The sequence below is a fragment of the Ascaphus truei genome, chromosome 4 (genome assembly GCF_040206685.1).
Source record: "Ascaphus truei isolate aAscTru1 chromosome 4, aAscTru1.hap1, whole genome shotgun sequence".
NCBI lineage: Eukaryota > Metazoa > Chordata > Amphibia > Anura > Ascaphidae > Ascaphus > Ascaphus truei.
This window is the reverse complement of record NC_134486.1, coordinates 295,570,332-295,588,582: the sequence shown is the minus strand read 5'-3', so window position 1 is coordinate 295,588,582 and position 18,251 is coordinate 295,570,332. Positions and strand designations below refer to the sequence as shown.

Below are 18,251 nucleotides of genomic sequence, written 5' to 3'. Positions count from 1 at the left end.
TTATTAACCAACAATGTGCATGCAATGTCTTGTATATAATATATAACCCTGCTCACTTACTGTAACTATGTATTTGTAACAATGTATTTGTCATCATAACTCTGTGCCCAGGGCATACTTGAAAACGAGAGGTAACTCTCAATGAATTACTTTCTTGTAAAACATTTTATAAATAAATAAAATGAATAACAATGAATTCTACCTGGACAGTAATCATGAATTATTTACATGACATTGTCAACTGTATTAAAAAAAAGCAACCACTTAAATAACTGGAGATTTAGACAGTTGTGACTTTTGCCTCATTGTAACAAATGCCAGATCTTCATACTGTAGCTACAGCTGTTGAACAGTTTATTTTTAATTTTTCAAACATGGCTTCAAATCTTCTTCTAAAATTATATATAAAGGAGAGTGGTTAATTTCTCATGACTAATCTAATCTCAAACAAAAACAACCTACTGTATGAGTAGCTTTCATGTTATTTTATGTTTTCATAATATTTCATATTATTCCAATAAAAGTTCTTAAGAATAGCAACATAAAGCCAATAAAGGTAATGGTTTTATAATGGTTTAGTAAATAAGGAATTTACAGTCTTCTAAATAACCGAGAGGTGTAATGCTATAGAACCATATTTTATTTAATTACAATATAATAATAACACTCATTATACCTACATTCCCATTACAGTAACTATAGATCTGCATAAAATCTAATGAACATTTTAATTTTTTTATAAAGTACATATTTATACCTTGCTTTTACAGGAACAATTTGGACGCAGCAGATTATGAGTTTAATTTTTAATGAAGGTCATCGGAATGGAACAGAATCCATTGACAACAATGCAAGGGTCCCATGGCTTGAAATCAAATATCCCACTATGGATTATAACAGTCGCCCCTCTCCACGCCTCTTTACCTCCCACCTACCTTATTTTCTAATGCCTAATGATCTGAGGAACAAGAAAGGCAAAGTAAGGATTCTACTACAAAAATCTAATTCTGAGTAGCAAATTGTATATACAGTAAGGCGTATTTTGGACCATCTCATATTGCTTGATGCATGGGCTACATTAATATTGCCTAGAGATCAATAATACACAATACTAAGTATTCTCCTGTCATAAGACACTTTTCTGTGCTAGTAAACACCTGACAGACTATAAACTTGAATGGTCTGGAGAATGTGTTCAGAAGCTAGAAGACTGCTTGGTAAATATGGCTATTTCTGCTTCCATATCAGTGTGAGGGTCTGTGCCCTGGCAATGCATCTTAACAAACCACTTTACACTACTGGAGATATATGTACAGTCCTTGCATAGTTTGGGTAAAATCACATACATGGTCACATGACACATACAATTTTTTTCACATTTAAAGAATGTTTTCAATTGAGAGTTTCACTGTACGGGTAAAATAATTTGCACAGCTAAGCTTTGTAATTGTCATCATTAAAATACAAATATCTGCTGTCTTAGGAGAAGGAGAATTATTAGGGCAGCTTGTAGGTAAAAACTATGATAAGTAACTATAGTAACTCTTGCTCTGCTAATTACATGAGGTGAATGAGGTGGTAGAGGTGCATACAGGAATCAACAATTGTTCATTTGAGCAGAAAAAGGCATGGTTTACTGCGCTCTAAACCAAGGGTGTATATGTATCAATTAAAATGCAACTTTAATTCAACAACAATGAAAAAGAATGAAGTGATAATAATGAAAGATACGTATATACTGAAAAAACAGTCCTGAACAGGCAGTCTGTAACCAGCCTTGAGGGACGTAACAACAAGTATTGTAACAAACCTCTGAGAATGATAATAGTATCAATATTGATAAAAGCAGGAATGGTAGAAAAATACCCACATCAATAAGACAAGTAATCATAGTGGTAATTATTTTATTAGGACAGGGCTTATGCAGCCGTATTGTAGCTGCTAGCTTGCTTTGGATGTTACAATTGCCACTATATTGCCACTATGAATACTTGTGCCTGATCGATGCGAGTATTTTTCTACCATTGCTGCTTGTAACAATATTGATACTATTACCACTCTGAGGTATGTTACAATATGTCACAGACTGCCTGTTGAGGATTGTTTTTTTTTTTTTAGTTTATACTTTTCTTTCATTATTATCCCTTTTGTTGACTTAAAGTTGCAGTTTAATTGATACATGTACACCTTTGGCTTAGAGCAAGAGGGCGCAACATTTTGTAATGGGGACGCTGAACCGAGCCCCGCTCTTACAGAGGCCTCGTGCTTTCCCCAACAACATTTTAATAGATTGCCAGGGTAGAGCGCGGGGCCTCTGTAACTGCCTCTTACCTTCTCTCCGGCTTCTACTCCAGCATCTTCTGATAGTTGTCTTGACAACACGACGTTGTGACGTCGCAGAGATGAGGCGATGCCGGAGAGCTGGTAAGACGCATGTCTTTTTTCAACCCCATCCCCTATGTAACTATCAATGGAATACATTTTTCACCCAGGAATTTTTATTAAAAGAAAGAAACTACTTGTCTGATGCTTAGTAACTTGTATGAAAATGTCTTAAAAAGCAAATACTAAATGGTTTCAGGTAACAGTTGCATTTACACTTTACAGGTTATTTATGTAACCAGGAATCCAAAAGATACTATGGTGTCATATTTTCATTTCAATAAAATCGTGGTGAAAGCGTCGCAAAAAGACAATATGGATGATTTCATGGAGAGCTATTTGTCAGGGAAAGGTAATATTTACTTTAGGGGTAATGCTTAATTCTTTTACTCTTCTCTCACCAACAAAAGGATTTCTCAGGACTATAATATAATTATTATTACTTAATAGCTTGATGAGACCAAGGTCCCAAGCAGGTGGGCCAAGTTTAAGTGCCACCTTAAAACGTGCACTATAAATAATTATATCCTTAATATACAATGAAGCATGTTCATTTCAGAGTAAAATGTATTGTTTAAATATGAAATGATCTTCTCAGTGACAACCAGGTACAACTCATTGATTCCTATTAGAGATGTGTACACAATTTATCTATGCATGAGAAACTGGCAGAATTTGCCATTTTGCATTAAAAATAAGCAACAGTTCCTGAAAGGATGATGAATATTTTTACTTTGGTAACATATAATAATTAATGTCTTGTTCACAAAGGTTAAAAAACAAAAAAAAAAGGGAACGCCAGAAGAAAGACTTTAATACAAATTGTAAACACTTTATCAAATAAATCTATGAACACTTACATTACATATAAAACAATTGATATGGCAGGATCCCCACACTATGGACTGGTGGTGCCCAAGCGGTCCTTTCAGACAGATGGTAAACCGAAATTATACCGATAGCCAGATGGAAAGGAAGTCCTGTGGCAACAGAGCCTCAGCAGTGTGCTCGTTAAGGGAGGGGCCGTGTCACAGCGTCCAATGTGTAGACATTTCGATCAATTCTACACTTCATCGAAGGGTTTGTCTGACGATCTGGGTACAGCCCTTTATATGGACCAGTGTTTTCCCATTGGCCCAGATCCATCAATACATTTCATGATAAATATACTCTCTTAACATATTAAACCGAACAATGACAATTGACTTACTAAATTTACAACAATAAATAAAACGACAAACAATTCACAACACATAAAAATGACACCCTCATAAATTGTACCCCATCTTATATAGTTGGAATAGCTCACTTAGATTACATTTAGATTGGTTCATATTTACAGCCACTTGATTGTAACTTCAAGGGGACTCCCTATCCCAATTAGATATTTACTGTTCACAGAGGTCGGACATAATCCTCTCAAGTACATATATTGATTTCTCTTATACTTTATAAAGCACCCTGCGTGTGAAACGTGTAAGAGTGTCTGCATCAGTACTTTTTGCCCATGTTTTTATCTACTGTAAATAAACCCTTTTGATTATCATATCACTATTTTCTTTTTGTGAGACGCAGTGCACCGGTTTTTTCCCTTATGGGAGTTCCTGTATGGGATGTTTGCTTGTCGTTTTGTTTATTGTTGTAAATTTAATGAATCAATTGTCATTGTTCGGTTTTATGTTAAGAGAGTATTTTTATCATGAAATTTAGTGATGGATCTGGGCCATTGGGAAAACACTGATCCGTATATATAGGGCTGTACCCAGATCGTTAGACAAATCTCCTGATGATGCGAATAATTGCACGAAACGCATTGAAGTAATCAAGGTCTACATGCAGGAAGCTGTGACAACAGACGTCCGGACACGGCCCCTCCCCTAACCGCCCCCTGTAAGCCATGAGCGCGCTGCTGAGGCTCTATAGCATTTCTTGTGTTGCCACAGGACTTCCTATATTGCTGTTCCTTTTCATCTGGCTATTGGTATAATTGCTGTTTATCATCTGCCTGAAGGGACTGCTTGGGCACCACCAGTCCATGGTGTGGGGATCCTGCAGTATTGTTTTATATGTAATGTAAGTGTTCATAGATTTATTTTATTGGATAAAATGTTTACAATTTTATTGAATCAGTCTTTCTTCTGGCGCTACCTTTTTTGTTTTTATATGTTTGTAGTTTACCCCGTTGGATCATCTGAGAAGGTTGGAGCAGCGGGAAAGATTGATTTTGAATATACCAGGAAGCCCGATATCAGCGCAGTCTCAAATTGGAAATTTCTTTGTACACAGAGGTTGAATTGATTTAAACAAGACATACTAGATACAAAATATTGGAGGCTTGCATAATGGCCCATATTTAACAAAGATGTATTCTCTATGCTATAAAAGCCGAACAGAAAAGTCTAAAATAAATTACTGTTCCTTTAAAAATAAAGTGGAATTGTACGTTTGTAAATAAACCACTGCTTTTAAATGGAGATGAAATTAACTTGTGTGGGGTCTACGGAGCTGCCACTGAAGCTTTAGCTGAGGTCTATCACTTCACACTCATCAATGCAAGGACACAGTCCTGTTTTCCTATGATCAGAACTTCACATACAGTACTAAACTCATGCTACTGAGAATCTCTGAATTTCAATTAAATCCCATTTGCATCATTCTGCAAAGATCCCCATGGGCAGGAAGGCAACACAAGCTAAAATACCACTCATTCTTGGTAAACTAAAATAAATGTTTTGCTTATTGGTAATGCCCATTAAATTGTTTGGTATATCTATCCAGTATTTAGGTTATCCGAAATAATATGAATTCCTTCATAAACAACATTAGTACCAAGACATGCTAGTATTTGTATGTATTATTTAACCTTTATGTATTACCTGAGCTCTACAACAATCATTTCTTATTGACAAAGACAATTTTGCAAATGTACACACTTTGATAACTTCAAGGTATGTATGTTCAATACACCATTTTCTATTCCAATAATTGCATAAAATAGCACACTATCATGGTAGCAGTTCATAATGAATGTGGTGGTTCTGTACTAGTACATGAAGTCACTAATGTTCATTCATTATTGTTGCAAAAGGAGCAGGTCGCAATTAGAATTTCTGGCATTAATAGCTCCCTGAATCACTTTAAGCTAGGGAGGAATGTGCAGACCTGCATGTGACTAATATGCCTGCGGTGTGCAGAAAAGTATCTTTACTTTGTCATTAAATTCATTTTATTCCTTACAGTGATTTATGGTTCTTGGTTTGATCATGTCACGAGCTGGTACGCCAACAAGAAAGACTTCAATATTCTTTTTATGACATATGAGGAAATGATAATGGTAAGGGATTGTTTACAGTATATACCTAAATTATGATTGTAGTGCACAGACTAAAAGTAGTGGCTAAAAACGTTGTTGCTCCGTCAATAATTTGAATCAGAGTGAATAAAGTCATACATAAAATGATAACATTTATTTGGTGTCCCACAGGGCTTGGACTTCTACCCCCCATTTTTTAATTCTATATACTATTTTTCTTGATGAGCACATATTGTAAGTACATGATAGTCACAGCAATGCAAATTCATTTAAAAGGTTAGCTTACTTGACCTAATGTGTAGACGCTGGCCATGATGGAGCACCATCACCATGAGCTCTTAACACCATTTCTCGGAGCAATGGGTAGACGTGCCATGTACAGGACTTGAGACAGGGTCATATGGGTGTTTTGTATTCTGAAGACAATGTTTCAATAAGGTAAGCTATCATTTTAATTAAATTGGGAGTGCTTTAGCTATCCTGTATTTATAAGAACAGTTCCGAGGATGAACTTTCGAACTATGGGCACCCAAACACAGCAATATTATTATTCAACTGAGAAGACTAGTGAGTGCTCTTACACTATTACAGTGAGCTCATTATTCATTTGCCTTTTAGTAATATCAAATATAACTCAAAACCCATCAACAATATGCCACTGGATGCCCCACCATAAAGGAAAACGCAATAGGCCCAAGACAGAATTGATGATCTTTCCACTACAGACAGATCCTGTTACATCCTTTAAAATTACAATAGATGGCATCCCATTTATTCTCTCCTATAAGCACACTGCCTTTATTGCAGGGTCCTTTTGTTTTTCATACAGAAGACTGTAGATAACATACACTTCTATCCCTCTTACTATGCTGCAGCTAAAATTTAACTGCAACTTAACCTGTTGATTCCTGTCTTTTCTTTGTTTCAGTTCCCCTTTCAATTGTTTTTAAATACAGCAGCTACTGTAGATTGCTGTCACTTGAACCCAGGACATCCGTCTCTTCCTCCGTCTGGCCAACCGGCCCGCAATGGAGTTCACGTCAGGTCGTTTTCCCTCTTTCGAGGGATGGTGACTAGCCCATGGGTTGTGCCGGAGCACCCCAGCCCTAATGGGCTGGTTGTAAGAATACCATCCCTCCATAGCCAAAAGGCGCAGGAGAGATGTGGACCTGGGGCTTATCCCACCTCTTTACTAGCTTTAGGACCAAGTGCGTGCAATTGAGCATCCTACTTAAGCCCCTGATAGGATTAGTACTGCACTTGGTCTTAGCCACAAGCCAAGAAGTGAATTCTGATCTTAGCCAAAAGGCCGAGAAGCGATCCTTAAGCAACTAAAAATCTAGAATATTCTGTAATCAGAGAGGAGTAAAACTAATCCAACAAAGGGCATCTAAATCAAGTAAAATAAATAATTTAGAGATGGGCAAACTTATCCTAAATCACTTTAAGAAAGTTCCTTCAAATTATATAACGTAATTGCAGAATCGTGAAATATTGGAGCAAAGACTATTTGTTGATTTGCAGGTCAGCACGCCCAAAAAAGTAGAATGTGCGTGAAAATAGTTCAAGTTGAATCTGGCATAAACTCTAAAATGTCTAGTTATATAAGCAGAATTAAGTTTCTCTGCATCAAACATCTATTTAGCACAGAAAATGCATTTCATTATACAGGTTAACAAAATATATTTTCTTAATGTAGTTACTATAAATAATGTTACATTGATCATTTATATTTACCAACACTAGTTATAAATATAAAATATATAATTCTGTTTTTATTTAAATTGTATCAATCAGATATTCAACATGACACAATGCATCAAATTACAAACTGTGCATGACATGTATGAAGTCGCATAATGTCTTTCATACATAAGACGCACATTTTTTTAAGTTTTGGACTACTTTTACGCACTAAAGTTGACGCACAATAAAACTTCAAATATGATCTTCGTACATATACCCCGTAATGTTTTGCTGTACTGGAGCACATTTTTCTGGGGGGGGCGCGGTGTTGCAGGGGCCATGCGCTTTTCCCCAAGGCATTGAAATGAAATGCCGGGGAATCGTGAGAGGCCCTGCAACTCTAAACTTACCTTCACTCTTCCGGCGTCAGGACTCGTGTCCATGGAAACCGCCGCGTATTCATGTGATGTCACACGCGTCAAATTACACTGCGGGTCATGTAACGTGACTTCACATGAGCCGCAGCATCATTTGACGCCACGCGAGGTAAGGGGGGGGGGGGCACCACTGGAGCAGAACAGGAAGTGGGGGCGCAGCAAAAAAGTTTACACGCCCCTGTACAAGAGAATAATAGGCATCAGAGGAACATTTTGCAGATAATTCCCAGTGAAAGACATACAGGGGTCTGTGTGTATACTGTATGCACACTGTGAGGGGGAATAATGTGAGATGTTATATGTATTTGATGTATGACTGACCAATTAAAGGGACGGAAAGGGTGCATGCTAAGCCTGTGGTTATGTATTATGAAGAAAATAGATACAAAACTTTATGTAACTGATGTCGCCTTTCATTATCAATGTAAATACAGGTAAACCCCGTTATAGCGTGACCCGTTACAACGCGAAATTGGTAATAACGCGGTTTTCACGTGGCTCCCGTTTTTTAAAAAAAAGAAAAAAAACTTTTTTTAAATTAAAAAAAAAAATTCATTTTTTTTTACACACTGCACACTCTCTCACTGCACACACTCACTACACACACTCTCACTGCACACACACTCACTGCACATGTAACACAAAAAAAGACAAAAGCGCAAACGCACATAGTGAAGTTTGTAAAAATATGGGTGTATATTATTTAGGGTATAATATCTGCGTACATCAGATTAGTTGGTATTAGACATTTCATGTACAATACATGAGTTTACCACACGCCGCACTGCCGCCTCCAGGTCTCAGATGTTCAATCTCACAGCATCCAGGACAGGTTATCACAGCTGTAGCATGGAACCTCCGCTGCGCTGCTGCCTTCCGATCGATATTCTTCCCCACTCGCTGCCGTCACCGCCGCTCGCTCCTGGGATCTGCCTCCGACCGCCACTGTACCTCGGCGCAGTGTGCTGATGGATCACGTGTCCCGCGGGGTTTTGCGACTGACCGCAAAGGGAGGTTGGGGCGTAAAGCGTGATGGTAGCTTTTCTGCAGTTTGCCGAGTGCAGCTTTTGGCATGAAATCAGTCCAGTGCAGATATACCACACAGAGTGTGGAGATAAAGTTCTAGGGCTATTAAAAACCTTATCCAACGCGTTTCGAAGCTTACGCTTCTTCTTCAGGGATAAAATAAACTAGGATAAGAGCATATTTATACCCTTAGATCACCACTGATTGGTCAAAATCAAAGGTATCTAGACCAATCTGATCTTCACCAAGCATCATCCCACAGATGTGGGTGTTTGAAGTACTTCTTAATATGCTCTGGTGGGTTAACCTTTTCAGTGCTGGTCCATGGGTATAGTTAAAACACATACATTTTATTATTATTTATTCAACTTATAAAATACATTAAAAAACACATTAATAAAATTGCCAATGATTGTGAATATTTCAAAGGCTCTGAAATAAAACAAACAAGTGTTAATAACACATACAGACATTATTTGCTTTATGTTTAATATGAATGGGTATCACAGATGTTTATAGATTTTTTACATAAAGCCAAGCACTAAGCTGATAGGAGACACATACCTATATGGGGCCTATTTATACATATTTTTTAGTACAGACACCAGAGGTCTATGTTTTCATTTAGACCTTTAGGACCTAAAGACTTCAATTGGTGGATCCAATAAGTTTCTTGGACAGATATATCTTTTATTCTGTCTCCTCCACGTCTATTTTGAGGAATGGTTTTAATCCCTTTAAACGTCAGGGATGAGGGATCTTTGTTGTGGTGGGTTGAGAAATGACGACTTACACTATGGGTCTGTAGTGCGTGTTTGATATTCCTCACGTGCTCTTGAATACGTGTTTTCAGACAACGTTTTGTGCGGCCTACATATTGTAGGCCGCAGGGGCATTCTAATATGTACACTAGGAATCTTGTATTACAATTGATAAAGTCAGTAATATTATACACTTTATGATCTATATTTGATTTAAATGTTTTACGTTCACCATGTAGGAGTTTGCATATACAGCATCTCCCACATGGGAAGTTCCCTACTAAATTATTACTCATCCAGGATTGTGCACCTTTATTTTTTGCAGTTTTCCCAATGTCGCTCGGGACTAATGTATCTTTTAAACTGCGTGCCTTCCTGTAGATAAACTTGGGGGATGTATTAATGTGTCCACTAAGAATGGGGTCTGTAGATATAATGCCCCAATGTTTTTTTATGACTCCTTCTATTTGTCTGTGCATGGAATTGTAATTTGTAATGAACGGAACTTCTATCCGGTCCTCATCTACATTTACAGGACTTTTCTTTTTTTGTACCAACAGTTTATTCCTATCTATTTTTCTAACCTTTTCTAGTTCCAGCATAAGTTGTTTATAGTTATATCCTCTTTCTAGGAATCTTAAGAACAGGAATTGGGCTTGTAATTCAAAGTCTTCCTCCTTGCTGCAGTTTCTCTTAATTCTCATGAACTGACCTCCAGGTATATTACTAATTCAAGTTCTTTTATGATTACTGGAGGCCAGTAAGAGATTGTTCGTATCTACCTTTTTAAAGAAGGTTTTAGTTGTTACCCCTTCTGCCTCTGAGGCCTTTAGATCCAGATCTAGATAGCTGACATTCTCCGCGTGTGTTACATGGGTGAATACCAAGTTGTAATCATTATGATTGATGTATTCCATGAATTTATCTATTGATTCTTCATCCCCCTCCCACACACAGAGAATGTCATCTATATAGCGACGCCATATCACTATGTGTTTCAGGAATGGATTCTCCTGCCAGATGAAAGTTTCTTCCCAGTTTCCCATATACAGGTTTGCGAAGCTGGGGGCAAAGCGTGTGCCCATTGCAGTTCCGCAAACCTGCAGGAAAAACTGGGACAGAAAAAGAAAGTAATTATGGCTAAGCACATATTCTATGGCTTGTATGATAAACCATCTATTTAGATCTGTGATTTTAGATTCTCGTCTCAGGTAATCCTCAACTGCTGCAATACCCTTTATATGTGGAATGCTGGTGTACAGGGCTTGTACGTCACACGTCAGCCACCTGTACGAGCTTTTCCATTTGAATTTTGCAAAAAGATTTAGTACCGCAGAGGAATCCTTTAGATATGAAGGTAACTCCCCTACGATACTTTGCAGGAAATAATCCACATATTGGGATAGATTTGCTGTCAGTGAGGATATACCTGAGACTATTGGTCTGCCTGGCGGGTTTGTTAGAGATTTATGCAGTTTAGGTAGGTGATAGAACACCGGTATTTTTGGTGATTTATTATAGAGAAACCCATATTCTTTATCTGTTATTATTGTAAGGGATAGTGCCTCATCTAGAAGTTTTTTAAGTGTAATTAGAAATGATGCTGTGGGATCTGAAGTTAGTTTCTTATAGAAGACAGGGTCACAGAGGAGTCGGGGTGCTTCCTGCTCATAGGTAGAGCGATCTTGTAGAACCACACCTCCTCCTTTGTCAGCCTGTCTAATAATAAGTTGATTATTATCCTGCAGAAATTTTAATGCAAGATTTTCAGCCTTTGACAAATTCTGTTTGATGTTCTGTTCTCTTGCACTATTATTGATTTTATTTAGATCATTATAGACCATATAAAAAAAAGTATCCACATGGTTACCCTTAGAATGATAGGGGTAAAAAGTGGATTGGGTCTTAAACGGCGTGTGGATACATACTAGTGATTCATTACCTTCATCTATTTCTTGAATTCTATCAGCTGTGTTATTGGATTCATTTTTTGATTTAATAAAGTGTCTTTTAAGTGTGATATTCCTTATAAATTTGTGAAGATCTTTAAAGAGTTGAAATGAGTTTGCCCCACTAGTCTTAGAAAAGGAGAGTCCCTTACTTAAGACTCTTTTTTGGTCATCTGTAAGGATAAATGTAGAGAGGTTAAATATACCTCTATCTAGCTGAGTAGGTTGAGTCCTTAGAATTCTTTTCTTTTGGACCCTGGATCCTCCTCTTTTCCCTCTTCTGGCAATGGTCTTTTTAACTTGGTCCCTGAGATCACCTGTTTGTGGTTCTCTGTACTTTTCGGTTCTTTTTCTGGGGAGCCATGCCTCCTCCTTATCAGATCTAAAAAAAGAGATGGAGAGGAGGGAGAAGGGGAGGGTGCAGGGCGACTCTCACGTATATATTCTGGTATCCTTACAGGGGGTCTATATGACTCATTATGTTGTTGATAGTTCGTTTGTCTGTTTCTATTGTAATTATAGTTTTCGTCATAATTTCTCCCTTTATAGTTAGGGTTCCTGGGATGTCCCCCCCTTTGGGGATACGATCTATCTCTCCTAGGGTGTTCCCTTTTGTCTGTGTATTGGTAACCACCAGATTGCCTCCCTCTATCGTTTTGTTCTCCATTTATTCTATGGCTATTTTGATGTTCTAAATTGCCATTAGAACGACTGTTAGAATCCCCATTTGATTCATTCACAATTTTATTGTCAGTCCCTTTTCCTTTAGAGTTATCTTTGGCCCATGTTCGTTGTTTGTTTGTGTCATAGTCGTTTTTATCTCTATAAAACTTAAAGTGCTTGGTTTTCACGGTCTCGTCATCATGTTGCTCCAAGTTGGTGCACACTTCGTGTTCCAACTCAGAGCAATCATTGGCAATGATAAGGGGCTCCATAATTTTGATTTGTTCTTCAATTTGGGCTCCCAATTCTTTTAACGATTTATTTCTCTCAAATATAATTAACCGCACTAGGTCATTAGAACATTCGTCTAAAATGCGTACCCACTCCTTCATGAAGTGTTCATTGTCACTACCAAAGGTGGGGTTTTTTAATATGCGTAGGCCTGTAGGCAATCTACCACAATCTAGATATCTCTGCATTGTGCGTCTCTCAAACCATTGTTTACTTTCTGTGATAAGAGGTTTTTCTAGGTTTTTAAACATTTCTTTCATGGACGTTTGCTCATTGGTAGGCTCATTAGTCACTTTGGGCTCCTCTGCAAAAAGGAGATCAAAGGCCTCTTCACGTTTGGCTCTGCAAGCAGTTAAACTCCAAACCATGGTGATATTGAACTAATACACAGATAAATTATACAGTGAAAATAAGTGCAGCACTAGATATAGTGAGAAAACAATGGGACAAAACAAATAAATAAAGTGCGCAATTATTGTTTCTAATGTTTAACCCTTCACCACCGTTGTGTTAATTTAAAACTTAATACAACCTCTAAATCGATGGGATGAGCTTAACTGCTTGCAGAGCCAAACGTGAAGAGGCCTTTGATCTCCTTTTTGCAGAGGAGCCCAAAGTGACTAATGAGCCTACCAATGAGCAAACGTCCATGAAAGAAATGTTTAAAAACCTAGAAAAACTTCTTATCACAGAAAGTAAACAATGGTTTGAGAGACGCACAATGCAGAGATATCTAGATTGTGGTAGATTGCCTAGAGGCCTACGCATATTAAAAAACCCCACCTTTGGTAGGGACAATGAACACTTCATGAAGGAGTGGGTACGCATTTTAGACGAATGTTCTAATGACCTAGTGCGGTTAATTATATTTGAGAGAAATAAATCGTTAAAATAATTGGGAGCCCAAATTGAAGAACAAATCAAAATTATGGAGCCCCTTATCATTGCCAATGATTGCTCTGAGTTGGAACACGAAGTGTGCACCAACTTGGAGCAACATGATGACGAGACCGTGAAAACCAAGCACTTTAAGTTTTATAGAGATAAAAACGACTATGACACAAACAAACAACGAACATGGGCCAAAGATAACTCTAAAGGAAAAGGGACTGACAATAAAATTGTGAATGAATCAAATGGGGATTCTAACAGTCGTTCTAATGGCAATTTAGAACATCAAAATAGCCATAGAATAAATGGAGAACAAAACGATAGAGGGAGGCAATCTGGTGGTTACCAATACACAGACAAAAGGGAACACCCTAGGAGAGATAGATCGTATCCCCAAAGGGGGGGACATCCCAGGAACCCTAACTATAAAGGGAGAAATTATGACGAAAACTATAATTACAATAGAAACAGACAAACGAACTATCAACAACATAATGAGTCATATAGACCCCCTGTAAGGATACCAGAATATATACGTGAGAGTCGCCCTGCACCCTCCCCTTCTCCCTCCTCTCCATCTCTTTTTTTAGATCTGATAAGGAGGAGGCATGGCTCCCCAGAAAAAGAACCGAAAAGTACAGAGAACCACAAACAGGTGATCTCAGGGACCAAGTTAAAAAGACCATTGCCAGAAGAGGGAAAAGAGGAGGATCCAGGGTCCAAAAGAAAAGAATTCTAAGGACTCAACCTACTCAGCTAGATAGAGGTATCTTTAACCTTTCTACATTTATCCTTACAGATGACCAAAAAAGAGTCTTAAGTAAGGGACTCTCCTTTTCTAAGACTAGTGGGGCAAACTCATTTCAACTCTTTAAAGATCTTCACAAATTTATAAGGAATATCACACTTAAAAGACACTTTATTAAATCAAAAAATGAATCCAATAACACAGCTGATAGAATTCAAGAAATAGATGAAGATAATGAATCACTAGTATGTATCCACACGCCGTTTAAGACCCAATCCACTTTTTACCCCTATCATTCTAAGGGTAACCATGTGGATACTTTTTTTGATATGGTCTATAATGATCTAAATAAAATCAATAATAGTGCAAGAGAACAGAACATCAAACAGAATTTGTCCAAGGCTGAAAATCTTGCATTAAAATTTCTGCAGGATAATAATCAACTTATTATTAGACAGGCTGACAAAGGAGGAGGTGTGGTTCTACAAGATCGCTCTACCTATGAGCAGGAAGCACACCGACTCCTCTGTGACCCTGTCTTCTATAAGAAACTAACTTCAGATCCCACAGCATCATTTCTAATTACACTTAAAAAACTTCTAGATGAGGCACTATCCGTTACAATAATAACAGATAAAGAATATGGGTTTCTCTATAATAAATCACCAAAAATACCGGTGTTCTATCACCTACCTAAACTGCATAAATCTCTAACAAACCCACCAGGCAGACCAATAGTCTCAGGTATATCCTCACTGAACACCAAATCTATCCCAATATGTGGATTATTTCCTGCAAAGTATCGTAGGGGAGTTACCTTCATATCTAAAGGATTCCTCTGCGGTACTAAATCTTTTTGCAAAATTCAAATGGAAAAGCTCGTACAGGTGGCTGACGTGTGACGTACAAGCCCTGTACACCAGCATTCCACATATAAAGGGTATTGCAGCAGTTGAGGATTACCTGAGACGAGAATCTAAAATCACAGATCTAAATAGATGGTTTATCATACAAGCCATAGAATATGTGCTTAGCCATAATTACTTTCTTTTTCTGTCCCAGTTTTTCCTGCAGGTTTGCGGAACTGCAATGGGCACACGCTTTGCCCCCAGCTTCGCAAACCTGTATATGGGAAACTGGGAAGAAACTTTCATCTGGCAGGAGAATCCATTCCTGAAACACATAGTGATATGGCGTCGCTATATAGATGACATTCTCTGTGTGTGGGAGGGGGATGAAGAATCAATAGATAAATTCATGGAATACATCAATCATAATGATTACAACTTGGTATTCACCCATGTAACACACGCGGAGAATGTCAGCTATCTAGATCTGGATCTAAAGGCCTCAGAGGCAGAAGGGGTAACAACTAAAACCTTCTTTAAAAAGGTAGATACGAACAATCTCTTACTGGCCTCCAGTAATCATAAAAGAACTTGGATTAGTAATATACCTGGAGGTCAGTTCATGAGAATTAAGAGAAACTGCAGCAAGGAGGAAGACTTTGAATTACAAGCCCAATTCCTGTTCTTAAGATTCCTAGAAAGAGGATATAACTATAAACAACTTATGCTGGAACTAGAAAAGGTTAGAAAAATAGATAGGAATAAACTGTTGGTACAAAAAAAGAAAAGTCCTGTAAATGTAGATGAGGACCGGATAGAAGTTCCGTTCATTACAAATTACAATTCCATGCACAGACAAATAGAAGGAGTCATAAAAAAACATTGGGGCATTATATCTACAGACCCCATTCTTAGTGGACACATTAATACATCCCCCAAGTTTATCTACAGGAAGGCACGCAGTTTAAAAGATACATTAGTCCCGAGCGACATTGGGAAAACTGCAAAAAATAAAGGTGCACAATCCTGGATGAGTAATAATTTAGTAGGGAACTTCCCATGTGGGAGATGCTGTATATGCAAACTCCTACATGGTGAACGTAAAATATTTAAATCAAATATAGATCATAAAGTGTATAATATTACTGACTTTATCAATTGTAATACAAGATTCCTAGTGTACATATTAGAATGCCCCTGCGGCCTACAATATGTAGGCCGCACAAAACGTTGTCTGAAAACACGTATTCAAGAGCACGTGAGGAATATCAAACACGCACTACAGACCCATAGTGTAAGTCGTCATTTCTCAACCCACCACAACAAAGATCCCTCATCCCTGACGTTTAAAGGGATTAAAACCATTCCTCAAAATAGACGTGGAGGAGACAGAATAAAAGATATATCTGTCCAAGAAACTTATTGGATCCACCAATTGAAGTCTTTAGGTCCTAAAGGTCTAAATGAAAACATAGACCTCTGGTGTCTGTACTAAAAAATATGTATAAATAGGCCCCATATAGGTATGTGTCTCCTATCAGCTTAGTGCTTGGCTTTATGTAAAAAATCTATAAACATCTGTGATACCCATTCATATTAAACATAAAGCAAATAATGTCTGTATGTGTTATTAACACTTGTTTGTTTTATTTCAGAGCCTTTGAAATATTCACAATCATTGGCAATTTTATTAATGTGTTTTTTAATGTATTTTATAAGTTGAATAAATAATAATAAAATGTATGTGTTTTAACTATACCCATGGACCAGCACTGAAAAGGTTAACCCACCAGAGCATATTAAGAAGTAAGTACTTCAAACACCCACATCTGTGGGATCATGCTTGGTGAAGATCAGATTGGTCTAGATACCTTTGATTTTGACCAATCAGTGGCGATCTAAGGGTATAAGTATGCTCTTATCCTAGTTTATTTTATCCCTGAAGAAGAAGCGTAAGCTTCGAAACGCGTTGGATAAGGTTTTTAATAGCCCTAGAACTTTATCTCCACACTCTGTGTGGTATATCTGCACTGGACTGATTTCATGCCAAAAGCTGCACTCGGCAAACTGCAGCAAAGCTACCATCACGCTTTACGCCCCAACCTCCCTTTGCGGTCAGTCGCAAAACCCCGCGGGACACGTAATCCATCAGCACACTGCTCCGAGGTACAGTGGCGGTCGGAGGCAGATCCCAGGAGCGAGCGGCGGTGACGGCAGCGAGTGGGGAAGAATATCGATCGGAAGGCAGCAGCGCAGTGGAGGTTCCATGCTACAGCTGTGATAACATGTCCTGGATGCTGTGAGATTGAACATCTGAGACCTGGAGGCGGCAGTGCGGCGTGTGGTAAACTCATGTATTGTACATGAAATGTCTAATACCAACTAATCTGATGTATGCAGATATTATACCCTAAATAATATACACCCATATTTTTACAAACTTCACTATGTGCGTTTGCGCTTTTGTCTTTTTTTGTGTTACAGTTGCCTAGGGGTTTTACCCCTGTTCACATAGCTGCAGATCACCCATCGATTTAGAGGTTGTATTAAGTTTTAAATTAACACAACGGTGGTGAAGGGTTAAACATTAGAAACAATAATTTGCGCACTTTATTTATTTGTTTTGTTTACACTCACTGCACACACTGCACACACTGCACACACTGCACACACTGCACACACTGCACACACTCCCAGCACACTGCTCATAGCACACACTCTCACAGCACACAGCACACTCTCACAGCACTCACAGCACACTCTCACAGCACTCAGCTCACACAGCACTCACAGCACACTCTGACAGCACACAGCACTCACAGCACACTCTGACAGCACACAGCACTCACAGCACACTCTCACAGCACACAGCACTCACAGCACACTCTCACAGCACTCACAACATACTCTCACAGCACTCACAGCACACTACACCACACCTCCCACTCCCCCTCCCTACCTTTGGTGTCGGCTGCTGAGATCGGAGTGGAGCTGGCATCTGGAGAGTGGGGGGTGTCGGGAGGAGGGGGGGGGGTGAGTGAGGAGCAGGCTGGGACTCGGAGAGCCGCATGGGCTATGCCGCAGAGGTCCGGTAGGTGTGGGGGTCTGGGGGCGGAGGAAATGGATGCCAGTGGTGGGAGGTAAGGAGCAGGTTGCGGCTGGACTCGCCATTGCTAGGGGACGTGTAGGGCTTCCGGCCACCTCTTCCTTCCTTCCTTCCTTCCCTCCTAACTCCCTCCCTCCCGATCAGGCACGC

General features: G+C 38.6%; 1 protein-coding gene across 6 annotated transcripts in view; it reads left to right on the top strand.

Moving 5' to 3' along the window:
- Window positions 1–18,251, top strand: part of LOC142493528 (amine sulfotransferase-like) — a 41,381-nt gene that overhangs the window by 8,809 nt on the left and 14,321 nt on the right. For 5 of the 6 annotated variants that reach the window (XM_075597690.1, XM_075597689.1, XM_075597687.1 and 2 more), the window contains exons 3-5: window positions 771–979; window positions 2,608–2,734; window positions 5,622–5,716. In XM_075597690.1, coding sequence (XP_075453805.1) covers window positions 771–979; window positions 2,608–2,734; window positions 5,622–5,716 — 431 coding nt within the window. Of the gene's footprint in view, window positions 1–770; window positions 980–2,354; window positions 2,425–2,607; window positions 2,735–5,621; window positions 5,717–18,251 lie in introns of all 6 variants that reach the window. The other variant, XM_075597691.1, reaches the window with a different exon arrangement.